We start from the raw sequence: 16,845 nt of genomic DNA, 5'->3' as shown, positions 1-16,845 counted from the left end.
ATGATGAAACTAATACTTCAACAATTAGTCAATTAATCTATCATTTTTTTTCTTGAAAAAATCGATTAACAGAAAATCTATCAACAACATTTTTACTGATCGATTCAAGTCATATGTAAAGAAAAAAAAACAGCTTCTCAAATGTGAGGATTTGCATTTTTTCTCTGTTTGACATCATTGGTAACTGGATATATTTGGGTTTTGGACTGTTGGTCAGACAAAACAAGACATTGGAAGAGGTCATCTTGGAATCTATTTTCACTATTTTATGACATTTATATACCAAATGATTGATTATTCAAAAAATAACTAATAGATTAATCAATGTGAAAATAATGGTTGGTTGCAACCCTAATACATTTCAGGCCGGAGTTTAATGCATTTCACTGAAACAAACGTAAATACTATAAGCTAACTGAAGTGTTTAAAAGACTCAAAAACATTTCCAATGCAAAATATAAACACAGGTATAATAAAGTGCAATAAAGAAATACCTCTCTTTTGCTAACTTAAAAGGTAACGTATGGACATGTCTATGTATTTCGCTCGAGGAGGGTGTTTCTTTTTTACTGGGTTTGATCCAGGAGTTATAGTGGAGCTATAGTGTGACCAACCCAACTATCGTAACTGTCAACACTTGTTCTGTCTCACACACACACACACACACACACACACACACACACACACACACACACACACACACACACACACACACACACACACACACACACACACACACACACACACAACATATAATTATCAAAACACAGGATCTAAAGACATGCATGCACATGCATGATTTCTGTGTCTGCACAGGCAAACACACACACAAATATTTGTCAGGGCTGTACATCTCCACAAGTCTGTATGAAATCAACCTTGTTTTAAGAAAAACTGGTTTTATTTGCGATGTCACGGAGAAGTACTACACTACTTACAATCCTAAGCGTAACAGAGAAGTATCTGATTGGTGGAGCTTGCCGTTACCATGGAAATGCTTACCACTACCGCAAACCCGCAAACAGCTAAAGAGCTACTACCACTGAACTCTATGATTGTTATGTACAAAGTCTTGTACCTTTGCCTTTTTTCCGTTTTCAACATGTTTTTTTGCGCCAAATCAAATGTTTTATTGTCACTATTCAGTTTGTAGGTGGTTGGCTTGGTTGCAGGCTTAAAACTCTTTATATAAGACTTTAATGAAACGTCAATGGAGCAATGGGGAAAATTACGTCCGGAACCGGAAAGGTTGAAAAAAAGTGGGCGGTAACTATCAAGCTCTATAATGAAAAATTCTAAGCTCCAAAAGCACAAGATGCCATAATAACTCATGTTCATTGCAATCAATCACTGCCAGATAACAATGGAGAAATATGAGCCCCTTATGTAAGTATATATTGTTCCTTCAGCACAGGAATTTAAATTCCAACAAAGTTTTTTTGAGAATAAAATTCTCAGGGACATAACAGAAAAATAAACAGAAATACATTTACGTCTGCCTTGTCCTGTTAATACTGTTTTATGCATTTCTAGACTGGGATTTCAAAAGGAAAGATAATTAGCAGTGGGTATCATACTGGCCAAAGCTAGTGGCTTAGGTTGGCACTTCAAAATAAAAAATTCTTGAATGAACATTAATACGAGAGTATTGATGATCACCTACAAAATAGGGAATAGCCAATTCAAGTTTATACAGTAGAGAAAGAGCTCCGGTAGTGATCTATTTTCATTCCCTTCCTCTTACACATGCACCATCACATGAAATGAAAGAGTGACACAGAGTGGAAAGGCTTTGTCACTGCAACACTGTCTTTACGTCGGGACCTAGTATGTCTGTTTTAAAAAAATAGCACAAGTATTGAAGCACATGTAAGGTGTCTTGCTCATGCTCTTCTTTTGGTAGGATTTTAAGCAGCATGAGTGTACGCATATGAACATGTCTGATTACACAAGTGGCATGGCCAGAGACACAAACATGCTTATACTCACTATGTGCACAAAGCAGGTATATTTGTTAGTTTGGCAAGTAATCTAAAAGAGACATGTGCCATACTCGTTGGTAACAGTAAGAAGAAAAAAAAAAAAAAACTCAGTGAGATAAACTGATATCGAAAAATGATTCACTGTATCAAACTCTCTTACATGCAAATTCCTTTGTCAGCATTTTTGTGTCTGATGAAATGGAATAATGTTTAAATTGCTGTGCAGTCCCTCTCTCCATAATTTGTCACGTTAAAAATAATATGGAGGATTTGAGCCAAATACTTTCGCCAAATTAGCAAATGTATTGACTAGGGGTGGTACGGTTCATGAAAAAACATCCGAACCGTTTGGTCCGCTTGTCTCAGTTCGGAACGTGTGTGTGCCGCAAGGTTCGACGCATGTGCAATGTGGCCTCGTGCCCTTCAGGTGCCCCGTATGTGACCTCAGTGTGTTTCCCTTTCGCGCGAAAGAAGAGGTGTGAACAAGTTACCAACAAAACGTACAGCGAAAGACCGTCATGCCAACCTGTATACATTTTAACATTAATGTACGCTGTAACGTTTTTTCACTCGCTGAAGCGGCTGCAGTTTAGATCCTGTCGGGTCTCTGCAGCGGGCGGGGCTGCTCAGTTCTCCCCGCGACTGACGCGCGCGCGCGCACACACACAAACACACACGGTGGATGCAGGAAAAAACGGAGAGGAGACGTATACAGGAGGGCCTGACAGCTACGGTCGTTATTGTAAGTACAATGATAAGTCCAATAAGTACTTTATCAAACCGTATGTGTGTCCCAGCCCAGGATAGAAAATGAACTAACAATGTAAACTGTTTTTATGTTTAACGTATTCTGACTTATTCAAAAAACTGAGCTTTAAGAGTTCCTCTCTTTTTCTTTCAAAGGATACATTTTTGTAAGAGCTACACTGAAGTTGGCAGTTTGATAAATGCAAGTTATTTCAACTGATATTCTGTAATATTTCAATCTTCATGTGCAAAAACCAAGATCCAAGATGGCCGCAGCATGAGTGAGCCGGTCTGAGTTATGGTCTGCTTGCTTTTGTCATTTTAATTTTGTGGCCATGCTTTGTTTGATATTAGTTACATTTACAAAATAGTGTGACTAACTTAACAAGGCACGTGATTTGCTTGATGAATGGACATATTTACTCTGTTATCTTTAAAGAAATCAAATCATCAACCATCGACCAAACAATGGATACTATCCAAATGAAGTCTCTGCACGATACCATTCATCAGGTTAAACAGGATCTAATGACTTATTTCGACACTAAAGTTGATCCGATTTTTGGCACACTGAGTGGTATGTAGAGATCCCTATCTACATTGGGGGATCCTGGTTCCAGCTGTCGCCGTGGTCCTGCTGCACTCCCTGCCGAGCTCAGCGGTGCCCTGCAATGTCATGCTTCTTCCGGCTGAACCCTGCAGCTTCCCGCTACATCCAGTCACTGTTCCATTATTAATGTGACTATTATTGCCACTGTTCATCACACCCCCAACCGGCCCGTCAGACACCGCCTACCAAGAGCCTGGGTCTGTCCGAGGTTTCTTCCCAAGAGGGAGTTTTTCCTTGCCACTGTCGCACTGCTTGCTCTTGAGGGAATTACTGTAATTGTTGGAATTGTTGGGGCTTTCAATTCTGGAACAACGTGTCGGAGTAAACGAGGACAATATGACCGATCTCTCTACCCGAGTCAAACAACTCGAAACTGATAACAAATACCTGGCAGATAAGGTTGAGGATCTGGAAAATCGGAGCAGATCTGCAAATCTTTGCTTTCTCGGGATACCAGAGGCCGCAGAAGGCCGCAACATTCTGGAATTTATGGCTGGTCTGATTCCTCAACTCCTTGGTAAAGTTGACTTTCCCATTCCGCCGGCTATCGAGAGGGCACACCGCACTTTTGTCCACAAAGTCCGCTCACACGGGAGTCCCAATCAGAGGCCTATCCTGATTAATTTGCTTCATTTCCAGGATAAATTAAAGATTCTTCGCCTAGCTCGTGAAAAAAAAGATCTGACTTTTAATGGCAGCCGCATCTTCATTTACCCGGACTATAGCGCTGACTTGACGAGGAAACGTAAAGCCTTTGTCACAGTTAAACGGAGGCTTCGGGAGTTGGGTTATGAATACTCTCTTCGTTATCCCTGCACTCTGAGTGTTGTGGTTGAAGGAGAAAAGCAACTATTCACCAATCACAAAGTGGCTGAGGCTGCTTTCATGACACCTATGGACTCCTCCATGAGCTCTTCTAATTAGGTAGTTCAGTAAACTTTCTTCTCTTTTTTTTCCCCATATTGTTGTTTGCTTCTTCCTTTTTTTTCTTCCTTTATTTTGTTATGTTGTTCTTGCAGCCATTTCATTTTATTTTATTATGAACTAATTATGATTATTAACTTAATGCAGTTGTGCTTAAAACGTTTTCTTTGGTATCTAGGCTGTTAATCTAAGTTAATATATGAAGTGGATACGGTAATATTTGCCGTAAACTGTCTAACTACCGAAAAATGGAAATATAGTGTCGTAAAAAGTCATACTGACTGTATTGTATTTTCTCCTGTATTTGGAGCCATATTTTGTTATTTCTTTTAAGGATTTTCTTTTTTTTTTTTTTTTTTTTTTTTGGTAGTCTTAAATTGATTAAATTAATAAATATTACATAAAAATATGCATTTTCTACTTTTGTATTTATTTTGTATTTATTTTCCCATATGAAGTTATAGACTACCTTTATTATTAAAATCATGTATTTTTCTTAATATCTCAACTCATGTTTGGTTTTTGAGCCACCTTAATATGTTTTCTTTGTAGCAGGCCAAGCTCAGAAGTGATTTCTTTCTTTTTTCTTTTTTGTTTTGTTTTCCTCACCAAAAACCTGGGCATGGTGACCAGGGTTAAAAGGCTAGTCTTGGTTTTGTTTCTTGTTGTTTTGTTTTGTCTCTGTGTGTATGAATTTGTTAAGTATTTTGTTGTTTTTTGTGTGTTTTATTGTTATTGTTTTTTTTGTAATTTCGAGTCCCTACAAATTACTTCCTTTAACCTTTTCTGTTTCATTATGTTTGATCAGTGGTTTTATTTTCTTAAACTTTAAATATCAAACTGGATGGTGATAAAGGTCTGAAAATAATTCATTTAAACATAAGAAGTCTTCTACCTAAAATTGACATGCTTAGAGCATGGGTAGAACAGTATAAACCTGCTGTTGTTACTTTGTCTGAAACCTGGCTCACTAACAAAATATCGAACAATGAGATTGAACTTGCTGATTATGTTTTATATAGGGCTGATAGAGGTGCAAGAGGAGGCGGTGTATCTATATATGTGTCTTCTAATTTGGTCTCAGAGTTAATTATTCCAGATATTGAACCTCTGTATTTTGAGTGCATTTTTGTAAAAATAACTCTGCATGTGAATAAGTATATAACTATTGGAAATATATATCGACCTCCATCTGCACCTGCTGAATCTATAAATTATATGATCTCTACTATTAATTCTATTAAATTCATAAATGAAATTATACTATTAGGTGATTTCAATAAAAATTGGCTTGATAAATCCGCTGCTAAAGATAAGAATAGTTTTGGAAATCTAAATTTAACCCAGTTAATCAGTGAACCTACCCGTGTTACACCAACATGTCAGTCTCTGCATGATTGGATACTAGTCTCTCATCCAAATAGATTCCTAAAATCAGGAATTATGTCTGACTGTTTTAGTGATCATGCAATTGTGTACTGTATATGGAAAATTAAACTGCTTAAATTACCTCCTAAACTAATTAATATTAGACTATACAATAAATTAAATTTAGATTATTTTATTAATGATATAACTTCAATCAACTGGGATAGGTATCAGTTAATTCCTAATGTTCAAGATGCGTGGGATTTTTTACTTTCTGAATTGAATACAGTTATTGACAAACATGCTCCTCTGAAAACTATTAAAGTAAAAGGTAGGCACCTGCCTTGGATAAGTGCTGATTTAATTAGACTTTTCAGGCAGAGAGATGCTGCCTGGTCCACATTTCATAAGTCTAAGAACCCTGCTGATTGGGATGATTATAGGAGGTTACGAAATTTAAGTAAAACTATGACTAGAAATGCCAAATCTAATTATTACAAAGAATCTCTTATTGAAGACTTCAAAAATCCTAAACAATTTTGGTCCATGATAAAATCAATAACTAATGCATCTGTTAAATCTGTACCTAAGCAAATTAAAGTTAATAATGAACTTCTACAAGAACCTCTTTTAATGGCCCAGGCCTTTAATACTCACTTTTCATCAGTCTCTTCTATATTACCTAAATCATCTATTTGTGGTAATTTACAACCTAATAAATCATTGACTATTAACAGTATATTTTCTTTTAGGCTTATCACACCTGTTGAGGTACAGAATGTTATTAATGATCTTAAAATGAGTACGGGTTCTGGGTTGGATGGTATCGAAGCTAGATTCTTAAAATTATCATCTCATGTACTTATGTATCCTTTATGTGATCTTTTTAATATGTCTTTGTCTACCTATGAATTACCCAATAGCTGGAAATGTTCACGCATTATTCCTTTACATAAAGGAGGCGAGGCACTAGATTTGAACAACTATAGACCAATTTCTATTATTAGTTCTGTTGTTAAAGTGTTCGAAAAATTAATTTATAATCAATTGCCATGTTATCTTAATGAAAATAATATACTTTCACCTTTTCAGTCTGGTTTTCGTTCTAATCACTCTACAACTACTGCACTGCTAAAACTAAACAACGATATTCTTACCGCCTCTGACAATTTGGAACTAACTGGTGCTATTTTCATTGATTTAACAAAGGCTTTTGATTTGGTCAGTCATTACATTCTTCTAGATAAACTTTACGCTATTGGCCTTTCACGCTCTGCATTACTTTGGTTTAACTCATACCTTCACAATAGAAAACAATGTGTTGTTATCAATGGGATCAAATCTGACACTCTAACTCAGCAGTGTGGTGTGCCTCAAGGATCAACACTTGGTCCACTTCTTTTTTCCATATTTATTAATGATCTTCCTTCTATCTGTAAGTGTTCTGTTCAGCTTTATGCTGATGATACGGTTATATACACTTCACATACAAGTTTAGTACAGATTGAAACAGACTTACAGTCTGATTTTAATAACTTACAAAACTGGCTTGCTGTAAATAAGTTACTTCTCAATAAAACCAAAACACATACTATGATTTTTGATACTCGACAGAACATTAAACTTAAATATAAATCATATTTATTTCGTATTTCTTGTCTTGATGGCATTACGTTGCAGAAAGTTGACCATATTAAATACCTGGGCTTATACTTTGACTCTGAACTTTCTTTTAATTATCATATTAATCATATTGTACATAAATTGAATTATAGTCTTAGTCTTCTTTTCTGTTCACCAAACTGTTTTCCATTTAAGGTCAGAAAAAGAATTGCCCTTCAACTTATATTGCCAATAATGGATTATGCTGATTCAGTGTACTGCATTGCTTCTAATTCCTCTCTTACTCCTCTTACTAGAGTTTATAATAGATTGTGTAGATTTATTCTTAACTGTGCATTTACAACTCATCACTGTATAATGTATGAACTTCTTGACTTGCCCACACCATTTATAAGAAGACAGATTCATTGGTTGCACTTTGTCTTTAAATGTGTTCATTTCAATTATCCTATTTATTTAAAACAGTTTTTGGTTCCTTTTTCCTCCACTCATCGTTTAAGACATACTGTACAGCTTTTCTTTTCAGTACCTCATGTTTCTAAGTCTAGATCAAAAAATGCTTTTATGTTTAAAGCACCTTCTGATTGGAATAATTTACCAGTAAATATTTGTTCGATTTCAACTTTCAGACTGTTCAAACATGCCTTGTCAATTCATTTTCATACTAACTGTACATGTAGACTTTAATTCTCTCCAGTTGTATCTCATTCTTCACTTTTCTTTTCTTATTGAACCACTTAATCACACTCTTTCCACAGTAACGTTTGGTTATGTTGATGTATCATTATTCCCTGTTATTTATTTTGTTGTAATTGTAGGCTCTGTGTGTTTTTTTTTTCTTTTCTTTTTTTTTGTGTGTGTGTGTAATGTTTTGTTTATTATGTTTGTACGTCTGTAATGTTATTTTTGTTGTATTTTGTTCAGGACCCCCTCGAAAACGAGATGGTACATCTCAAGGGGTTATCCTAATAAAAGAATTTCAATTAAAAAAACGGGACATAAGTTCCTGTAGATGGCAATACACATTTTCCTTTTTTTTGCCAAATAAATGAAAAGCTTGTTGAAATCACGACAATGTCTTCCCTCTTGCTGTATCAAAATCTCAGCTAGCTTTCCTCAGAGATGGTCTTAATAATGTGCTTAAAGTCAAGTCAAATTCAGTTTGTGCATGATTAGGCTACATGATATAACTATATCATTATTTAATACTGTATCCTACATTGTGGATAATTAAGCTATATACCGTATGCTGAAGCATATTTCTGGAGTGTTAAAGATTAAAAGAAAAAAATAACAAGAACCGTACAGAACCGAAAACCGTGACCCTAAAACTGTGATATGAACCGAACTGTGGGTTTTGTGAACCGTACCACCCCTAGTATTGACCCAATTTGCATAATTTAAAAATATTTTTTTTTCTACAAAGCCCTATATCACAGTTATTGTTGCTGAATAATTGTTAAAAGTTTATTTTATATTTGATGCAGCATCCTTTGTAGGCTACAGCTTAATGTTACCCATTCAAATTTGCTTTAATTCTTCTGTTAAAAGCAAAGGTGGTATCATGTCCTCTGAATATATTACAAAAAGACACATGGTTGATGTCATGCTTGCTTTGACTATATGAGACAACTTGTGATACATCCCTCTTTCCTCTGCATTTCTGTCATCTTGCTAACACAGGACCTCAGTGTGACCGCATTGTAAAGATGGAAAAACGCTAACCGACTCTTTATTGTCTAAAAAACAAGTGTGACACATCCTTAGTAAACCCACAGCCAAGATTTTCTCTCCAATGTGCTCTAGATTTTTGTTCATCAAACACAAGTGTGTGTGTAATGAAATGATATGGCAGCATGACTGCCTTCGTGGACTAATTGTAAATTACTTTGTTGGGACAGAGTCACCAGTTTTAATCCAAGGAAACGGTTACTTTATAAGGAATAAACTTTTCTTACTTTCTTACTAAGTTACCAGATCATTGATCAACACTAATGGGCCTCCTTTTAGACTAAAAAAAGAACAGAAACAGCAAATTGGCCAAGCGACTCTGAACTTTCTTCAGGATTGATAAATAAGTAAGACATTGACAGACAATGTTAATGTCTTACTACAAAGGCTAAGGTTAGTCCTTATGGGGAGCCTTGCATTCTTACCATTGGTTTCAGTGTTCTTCTGAGGTGTAGCGACCCGTAGGAAGATCTGCTGCCTCCATGAGTGGCGGTGACTGCGCAGAGGGCTTTCCCCTACTCCATATGCTGCACTTCGTGTAGACAGAGCTGCTACATCACTGAAACACAAACAAATATGTTCTGATAAGCATTCAGTAGGTTGTATAATATACTGTATACACACACACACACACACACACACACACACACACACACACACACACACACACACACACACACACACGTTTACTGTATAGCAATATATAGAGACATAAAATCAGTTTAAGTGATCCATGAAACAAAGTCCACAGATTGTAACTATGCGGGACACACTAACATGGACGTGACTGTTCGGTGTAAGTGTGTGTCTACCTGCTCTTTGGCTCAGGACAATCATTCTCTTGGACAGGGGCCAGAAATGAAAATTTCAGAAAATTAGGGACAGAGGAGGAGGAGTTGGAGACGAGCACGCAGACCACCCAGAGGACTGAGATGGAGAGATGAAGGTGAGAAAAGGAGGCAGAAAACAGATGAAACAAGAAACATAGGCATTTTTCACACAGAAAGACACATTTTATGAGAAATGGTTTTGAACTGAAGTGCTGTAGTGAAAATAGGCTGAAAATAGTTCAACTTTTGAAGAGACACAGCTTACATCTCTTTTCAAATTATCAATCAATGAGTGACATGTTTGCATTCTCTGTCTGAACGGGGATTTAGGACTGAACAATTCACAAGTGCACATAAAACAAAGAAAAGAGATACTGCAAGAGTTGAACAGAATACCAACGCTGGATTCTCACCCTCTTTTATTGAGCCGGGCTCCAGTAGAAGGTGAGGAAGGATGATAAGGGAGGAAAGGAGAGGGAGACGAAGGGCAGGGAGGAACAGGAGGAAGGGTGGAGTCGGTTGGGACATGTCTGGGAAACAGTGCAAATGAAGAAAGAGAGAGCAAAGAGAAAGAGAGCAAAGAAAGTCAAAGACACACAAAATAGTATGAAAACTGAAAAAGGGGAGAGAGAAAAAGTTTTTTGAAGGTAGAGCTGGGAGATACAGTTTATGAGTAGACATAGAATCTTGGTTGATCGTCGCAAACTCCTTGGTAACAATATTATTATAAACTGTAAATATTGTCTTTTCCTGGTTTAAACGGCAACATTACAACTATAACTAAAGCCATTTAATATTCTCTATTTTGTTTGACTCTTCTAGCTGATAGAAATTAAGAGTTAATTAAGAGTACTCCGTAGCTTTAGCATTGTTTTCCTATAACATTGTCAGAGTCACCATGGACAGTTATTATATATATATATATATATATATATATATATATATATATATATATATATATATATATATATATATATATACACACACACACACACACAAATTGATGCAGTAGCAACAAAGATATTGTCTTTTTTGTTTCACAGGTTCTTCTTCATTGTCAAAACCTGATGTGGGCATTACCCACAATGCAACTTGTCCATTGACACTTCAGTCAGAGATTTGTGTGTTATGCTAGTAGCAACTAATGTAGCCTTGAGCTGCTTGTCTCAGGCAGATATTAAGGAGCGGGCTACAGATGTCTGGTGAGCTCACTTCTTTAAACCCCCCCACCCTCACAGACTTGTGATCTTCAGACCCTGCTGATGCTTACTTCCTTGACAAAAAATTATTAAATATCACACAGCTCCCTCTGGAGCCACAAAAGGCTTCATACTTTTTTCTTTTTTTCCACTTATGCAGTAGCACGCACAAAACCTGTTAACATACTTTGATGTAAAATGGTGGACTTCCCTTTTAACTGCAAACTTTCCCACCTGCTTCATCCTATCCACATTACATGAATTGTTTTATTTCTCAGATAGCTAAAATTAGTTTTTGGTCACCAGGCTCCATTTTATGTCAAGAGGTTAATTGCACAGACAAATAAGTGATTAGAAGCAGAGTTTGGGACAAGAGAAGAGGAAACAAAGTTGGTAGCCAAGATTTTAAAAGATAGAGAACCAATTTTCTGACAGGAAGTCAACTACTTCATGCATTGAGCTGGCTGAATACACCAACATTTAGTTCTTCATAGATGATCTACACTGTCCTGTTTCCCTTTGACAGAGATACACCTGTCGTCATAAAGGAAACCCTCTACTAAACATGCGTTCAACCACCCATGAGACTGCCATCACAGGATTATTCCTCACTTGTTATTGGATAACTGGGCTTATTGTCATATTCTACTGAATAAATGATCAAGCAATTATTAAATCTTCTATTGTTTCCCGGTAAGTGTTGTCACCAAACTCACAATGAATACAATCACACATTTACTTGTCTACCTACGCTAGGGTTGGGTACCGAAACTGATAACGGTGCTAAAACGATACTTTTTACCCGGTGCTTTTACGGTATCTACCGGGCCGAATAGTAACGTGGATTTTGGTGCCTCATTTCGGTGCTACTGAAATGCCAGCGCTGCCCTTTGATACTTCTGAAACGGACGTTAGAGGCAACAGTTTGCATCGCTGCATGTGACGCTAGTTGACATAATACACTTGGCAGCAGGTAACATTGGCCTACCGTTAGCTAGCAGCTGGATTAAACACGGTTAAAATGCTAACAGCTAACGTTAAACGGTTTGACTGTATTTCACTGTAGAGGATTCCAACACCGAGACGTAACAGTCCACAACTGCCATTGTCTGAAAAACAACACAGACAGTGCGTCACTTGAAACTCACCTCGCCAGCCTCGTGGTGCATTCAAAGTTATTGTAAAATACCCTTTTTCCATCTAGTGGTTGTTTTTGTCGTTTACCAGCAATTTACACTGTATCCAGTTCTCTTAATACATCCATATAATTTACTGGTGCAATAAGATATTGTTATAAGTTATTGTTATTACATTTTTATAAATCATTTAATTTTGACCATACGGCCTTAGCAATGAACTAGCCGTTCTTAATGTTGCCGACTGACGTTTTGTGCTCCTTTTTTCTTCGGTTCAGGCACCGGCACCGTTTTAAAAGTATCGTTTTAGCACCGTTATCAGAAAAAACCCCAACGATACCCACACACACACACACACACACACACACACACACACACACACACACACACACACACACACACACACACACACACACACACACACACACACACACACACACACACACACACACACACACACTCCTTACTTGCTCTGGTGTGGAGTGTCGGTGCTGACGGAGTAGTGTCTTACGAGCTTGGGCTTAGTAGCTGCAGTAGGGTCCTGTGGTGTGTGAGTTAGTGTGTGCACCGGTGAGTACTCTTCTGAGGAAGGGGTGGAAGGATGGCTGAAAGTATTGGCCCGTCGGCGGAAGCCCTGAGGCTGAGCATCACCGGGTAAAGAGGAGGAGGGAGACAGGGCGAGAGAGGAGTCAAGGCGCTTCAGGTCTCCTGTTGAGTTGTGGCACCTGAAGATGATGAGCAAAGTATGTGAGGAGAAATACACAGTGTCCACACAATATCATGACCACCTATACACATTTGTGTTGTCCAAGGCAAAAAGAAAGTGTGAAGTGAAATTTAAGTTTATAATTTGCACTAGCTAGTTTTGTAACTCATAGGAATTCCAAGAATGTTTAGGATTACTTAAGCATTTTTTTTAATTATGCATGATTATATTCTGACTTACAATTCAACATTTTCTGGTTTTGCAAGCAACTAGCTGCTAGCTTTAAAAACTATTTCAAAACACATTGAAATATCAATCTATTCTGGAGGCTGGTCTTTCCCAAAGACACAAACATAGGTCTATAAACTACTACTTTGCACTCAGGGTCACATAAACCCCTATAATCATGAAATCCACGTAAAACAAGTAGAACAGCTCTGACCTTTAAATCACGAACTGTCTTCCCCAAGATATGAGTCAGTGTGTGTGGGCTTGTGTGTTTAAGTGTGTTTACCTGAGTGGGCTGGTGGGTCGCAGCTGGGAGAAGGCAGGCAAGGGGTCATCTAGACAAGGCTGGTCTTGGCTGCTGTTGACGGTACAAATGGAAGAGCCGCTGTCACTTCCTAAACTGTTGTCCCTCTGAGCTCTGGCCTTGCTGCTCCCCTGCAAAAAACACACACGCCAAGGTTATATACAAAACGTGGCTTTTACATATTACCCAAGCTTGCAAACCAGAACCATTGTCCAAGGACCCTTATTACATGAAAACAAACAACTACCATGTCCTCCAAAATGCCTGTTTTTCTATGTTAGATACTGACAACATAGCATATGTAAAGTGAATACTTTTACATATGCATTATTGAGTACAAAAAAAGAAAGAGCATTATTACCTTCCAGATCCCCTCCAGGGACTCAGTGAGAGAGCGCTTGGCTCGGCTCTTGAACTGCTCAAGTCGCTGCCGACTGCTACTCTGCTGTGCCTCAACTGGGACTGGAGCTGCCTCCTCACACAGCTACATAAACAGGCAGAGATACAGGGAGACAGAGACAGAAAGCAAGACAGTGTGTGAGTGTGTGAGTGTGTGAGTGAGTGAGTGAGAGTGAGTGAGTGAGTGAGTGAGTGAGTGAGTGAGTGAGTGAAAGAGAGATAGGAGGTTCTCACAAGTATAGTATGTTATGTTATGTTTTCTTGGTGAACTACTCTGTAAAATAACTGTTGACACTTTGGAGGAAATGTAGGACATAAAGACAGAAACGGAGAAAAGAAGAGAGAGAGCTGGCACAGTGGTGTATACAGTGTGTGTGCATAAGAGATGTCCAAAAGTGACCTGTTTTCTGTCTCCAGGCAGAGAGTGCTGATGGCTCCTCTGCCTCTCCTCATACAGATTCCTTAAAGAGGCCATCACCAACTCATTCTCTTCCTGATCGCTCTTAGGACGAGCCCTCTGAAACAGATGGACACAAAATGCAATTTAAAAAAAAAAAGACATGTTTTGTTCAACCCTGGTAAATAAATGACATGTGAGGAACAGTTTGTAAGCGTTGACATAAAAATAGCAATAGCTATATTACATGGCATGACTCTAGTGGATACAGTACACTGTTTTGCATTAGAAAAGCAGTGATTTACTGATCTCTGACAGTTCAGCACTGTTGTAGTGTTGCAGTTCAGCTACAACACCAGCAGATGTCAGCTGAGTCATAGAGAAATATTTGAGGGCATTCGCCTCTCAAGACTCCTCTTTAACTGTACAACATTCTGTGAAACAATGATGCATACATAACATCAACAGGCCTAAAGCTCCAAATCCAACAGTTAAATGGATGTGCTTAATCAAGCAATCAACTTGTGGGAAAAGAGACGGAAGTGTTGAGAGACCCACAGAGCACAACAGACCACCAGAGAAACAGAGAGATGAGGTTGCAAACATACTGAATGCTAAAAGTGGATCAGTATGACTGTAAATCCCACATGAAATACATGTGATTCCGTGGTGATGAACTTAAAGGAATACTTCACCCTCGACATGATCATTTGTATATCAATTACTCACTGGGCCATGTCCATACAGCCCCCTATTACTATTTATTATTCTCAGTTTTTGGATTCTTAAATTCACTGTGGAGGCATGCCAGCAAGAATTCAAGGTGATGAAATTGAAGACTGACTGGTTTGCTTCTAGCTGCGGTCGCCCCAAAGAGAACTCTAGGAATTCACACTTTGGCCTACAGGTGCACAGACAGAGTAGACACATTACCATAGTGTTTTCAAAGACTGATGCTTGCTCCTGGTTGTCCAGAGTGGCCAAGTGTCTCTGAAGCTCCAGCTTGGTTTTAGATGGGGGAAGACCTGAAAAATATGTAAATACAGAATAAAAACACTGCAAAAAAAACTAGTCTCATGTCAGATTTGTTTTACATATAGTATGTGTTTGTTAATACGGTATGTAGGGTACTGAGGGTCAATGGTGTGGCCCTCTCATATTGCAAAGTTCCTAGTCCTGGTTTATTCTTCGCCTAATTCAGCAGCATAATATGCCCTTATACCCATTGGGATGCAGTTATTTATATCGATAAATACACACAAATATAAACACATTTGTGAGGATTAATCTAAGACAAAAGTGAAGGTCAGATTTGTGGGCATGTAAACATAAAATATTAACTTGCCTCCATTGTTACAGCTTTAAAACATTTGTTGTGTGGAGGTTTTGTTTGCGTTTGGTGTCCAGCTGTTCTTCACACAGAAGCACATTAGTCCTTCTCCTCCTTTCATACAGCACATTCAGATGAAGTATCAACTCGCAGAACACATTTAATTCAAATATCAAATATTTATGAAATCCACTGCTAGGTTCAGCCTTTTGCCACTATATTTAAATTATTTAGAGAGGTAAATGTGATGTACACTGGCTTAACAAAATGGCATGTTAAGCTTTTTATTCTACTACCGGTACATATACATGTATACAACTGTGTAAACTTGACCTATCAACATTACTCCAACCAATTAGAATTTGAAAATGCTTTTAATTTTCTGACATGTAAATGTACCTTCTATCCTCTCACACAGTCTGTGGAGTTGCTGTATGGGGCAGCTGTCACACTGCTGGCTCTGGGTCTTTGCATTCTGCTGCAGGGCTGCCACGGAGAATGCCTGCTTCAAAGTCAGCATGATCTCATCCACCTACAACAGCAAAATACAGTCTTCTTTAGGCTTTTTTTTTTAATCCATCCTTCATCATACAGCCTTTCAATAATTTGTCAGTGCATCTATGAGTTTGCTTCTAACTCTTTAAAACTGTATTCCATGATAGACAACAATTATTAGAACAAATTCATTACTCCCCTGTTCTAATTCAAGGCTAGATTTAATAGATGAGGAAAATCTGGGTCTTTGCAGATAAATCTCATGCAGTAAAAAACTGGTAGAAGTAAAAAATAAAAATAAACAGTATACAGTTTTTCCTAAATGTTGTTTTCTAGTTTACTCTGGCAGCGGTCAAATACTGGCCCAGTGACTCATTGTTTCAACAATTACCGTCAGGATCTTGTATAAGCAAATTACAGTGCAACATTAGCTGACTATTGTACAATAGAGTTCATCCGTCTAATGACCAAGGGGTTTTATCAAACAGTCCATTTGGCCCACCATGACTCAGTGGAGCACAGATGCACGAGTCATATGTCTTAAGGCTCTGACACACCAACCCGACGACCGACCTTCGGCAGAATAGGCAGTCGGACTGACTGCCGCTCGCCGAGTTGGTCAAAAAAGTGCCTCGGAACACACTAAAGCGATGCCGACTTGAGCGTACGTTCTGCGCGTGTGCAAGACGTAATACGTCTCCATAACAGCAGGCGGCACTAATCTGTTTTGTTGACCAAAAAATTAAACCCGGCAGCTGACTGGAGGTAAAGAGGTTTTTTAAGAGGTACATTTTGTTCATGTTCAAGTGTTCAACAAGTTAACAACATATCCAGTA

The 16,845-nt window shown here is 38.0% G+C and overlaps 1 protein-coding gene across 6 annotated transcripts in view; it reads right to left on the bottom strand.

The window, feature by feature from the left end:
- Nucleotides 1-16,845, bottom strand: part of tbc1d1 (TBC1 (tre-2/USP6, BUB2, cdc16) domain family, member 1) — a 58,073-nt gene that overhangs the window by 20,918 nt on the left and 20,310 nt on the right. For 5 of the 6 annotated variants that reach the window (XM_028593659.1, XM_028593667.1, XM_028593670.1 and 2 more), the window contains 7 exons: nucleotides 15,914-16,046; nucleotides 15,118-15,209; nucleotides 14,188-14,304; nucleotides 13,750-13,872; nucleotides 13,371-13,519; nucleotides 12,618-12,875; nucleotides 9,411-9,544 (listed from right to left, as the gene is read on the bottom strand). In XM_028593659.1, the coding sequence (XP_028449460.1) occupies nucleotides 9,411-9,544; nucleotides 12,618-12,875; nucleotides 13,371-13,519; nucleotides 13,750-13,872; nucleotides 14,188-14,304; nucleotides 15,118-15,209; nucleotides 15,914-16,046 (1,006 nt within the window). Of the gene's footprint in view, nucleotides 1-9,410; nucleotides 9,545-9,797; nucleotides 9,913-10,228; nucleotides 10,346-12,617; nucleotides 12,876-13,370; nucleotides 13,520-13,749; nucleotides 13,873-14,187; nucleotides 14,305-15,117; nucleotides 15,210-15,913; nucleotides 16,047-16,845 lie in introns of those variants that run through there. The other variant, XM_028593696.1, reaches the window with a different exon arrangement.

Source organism: Perca flavescens, chromosome 2, assembly GCF_004354835.1.
Source record: "Perca flavescens isolate YP-PL-M2 chromosome 2, PFLA_1.0, whole genome shotgun sequence".
Taxonomy (NCBI): Eukaryota; Metazoa; Chordata; class Actinopteri; order Perciformes; family Percidae; genus Perca; species Perca flavescens.
Note: the sequence above shows the minus strand (reverse complement) of the source record. Positions and strands in the feature narration are given on the sequence as shown.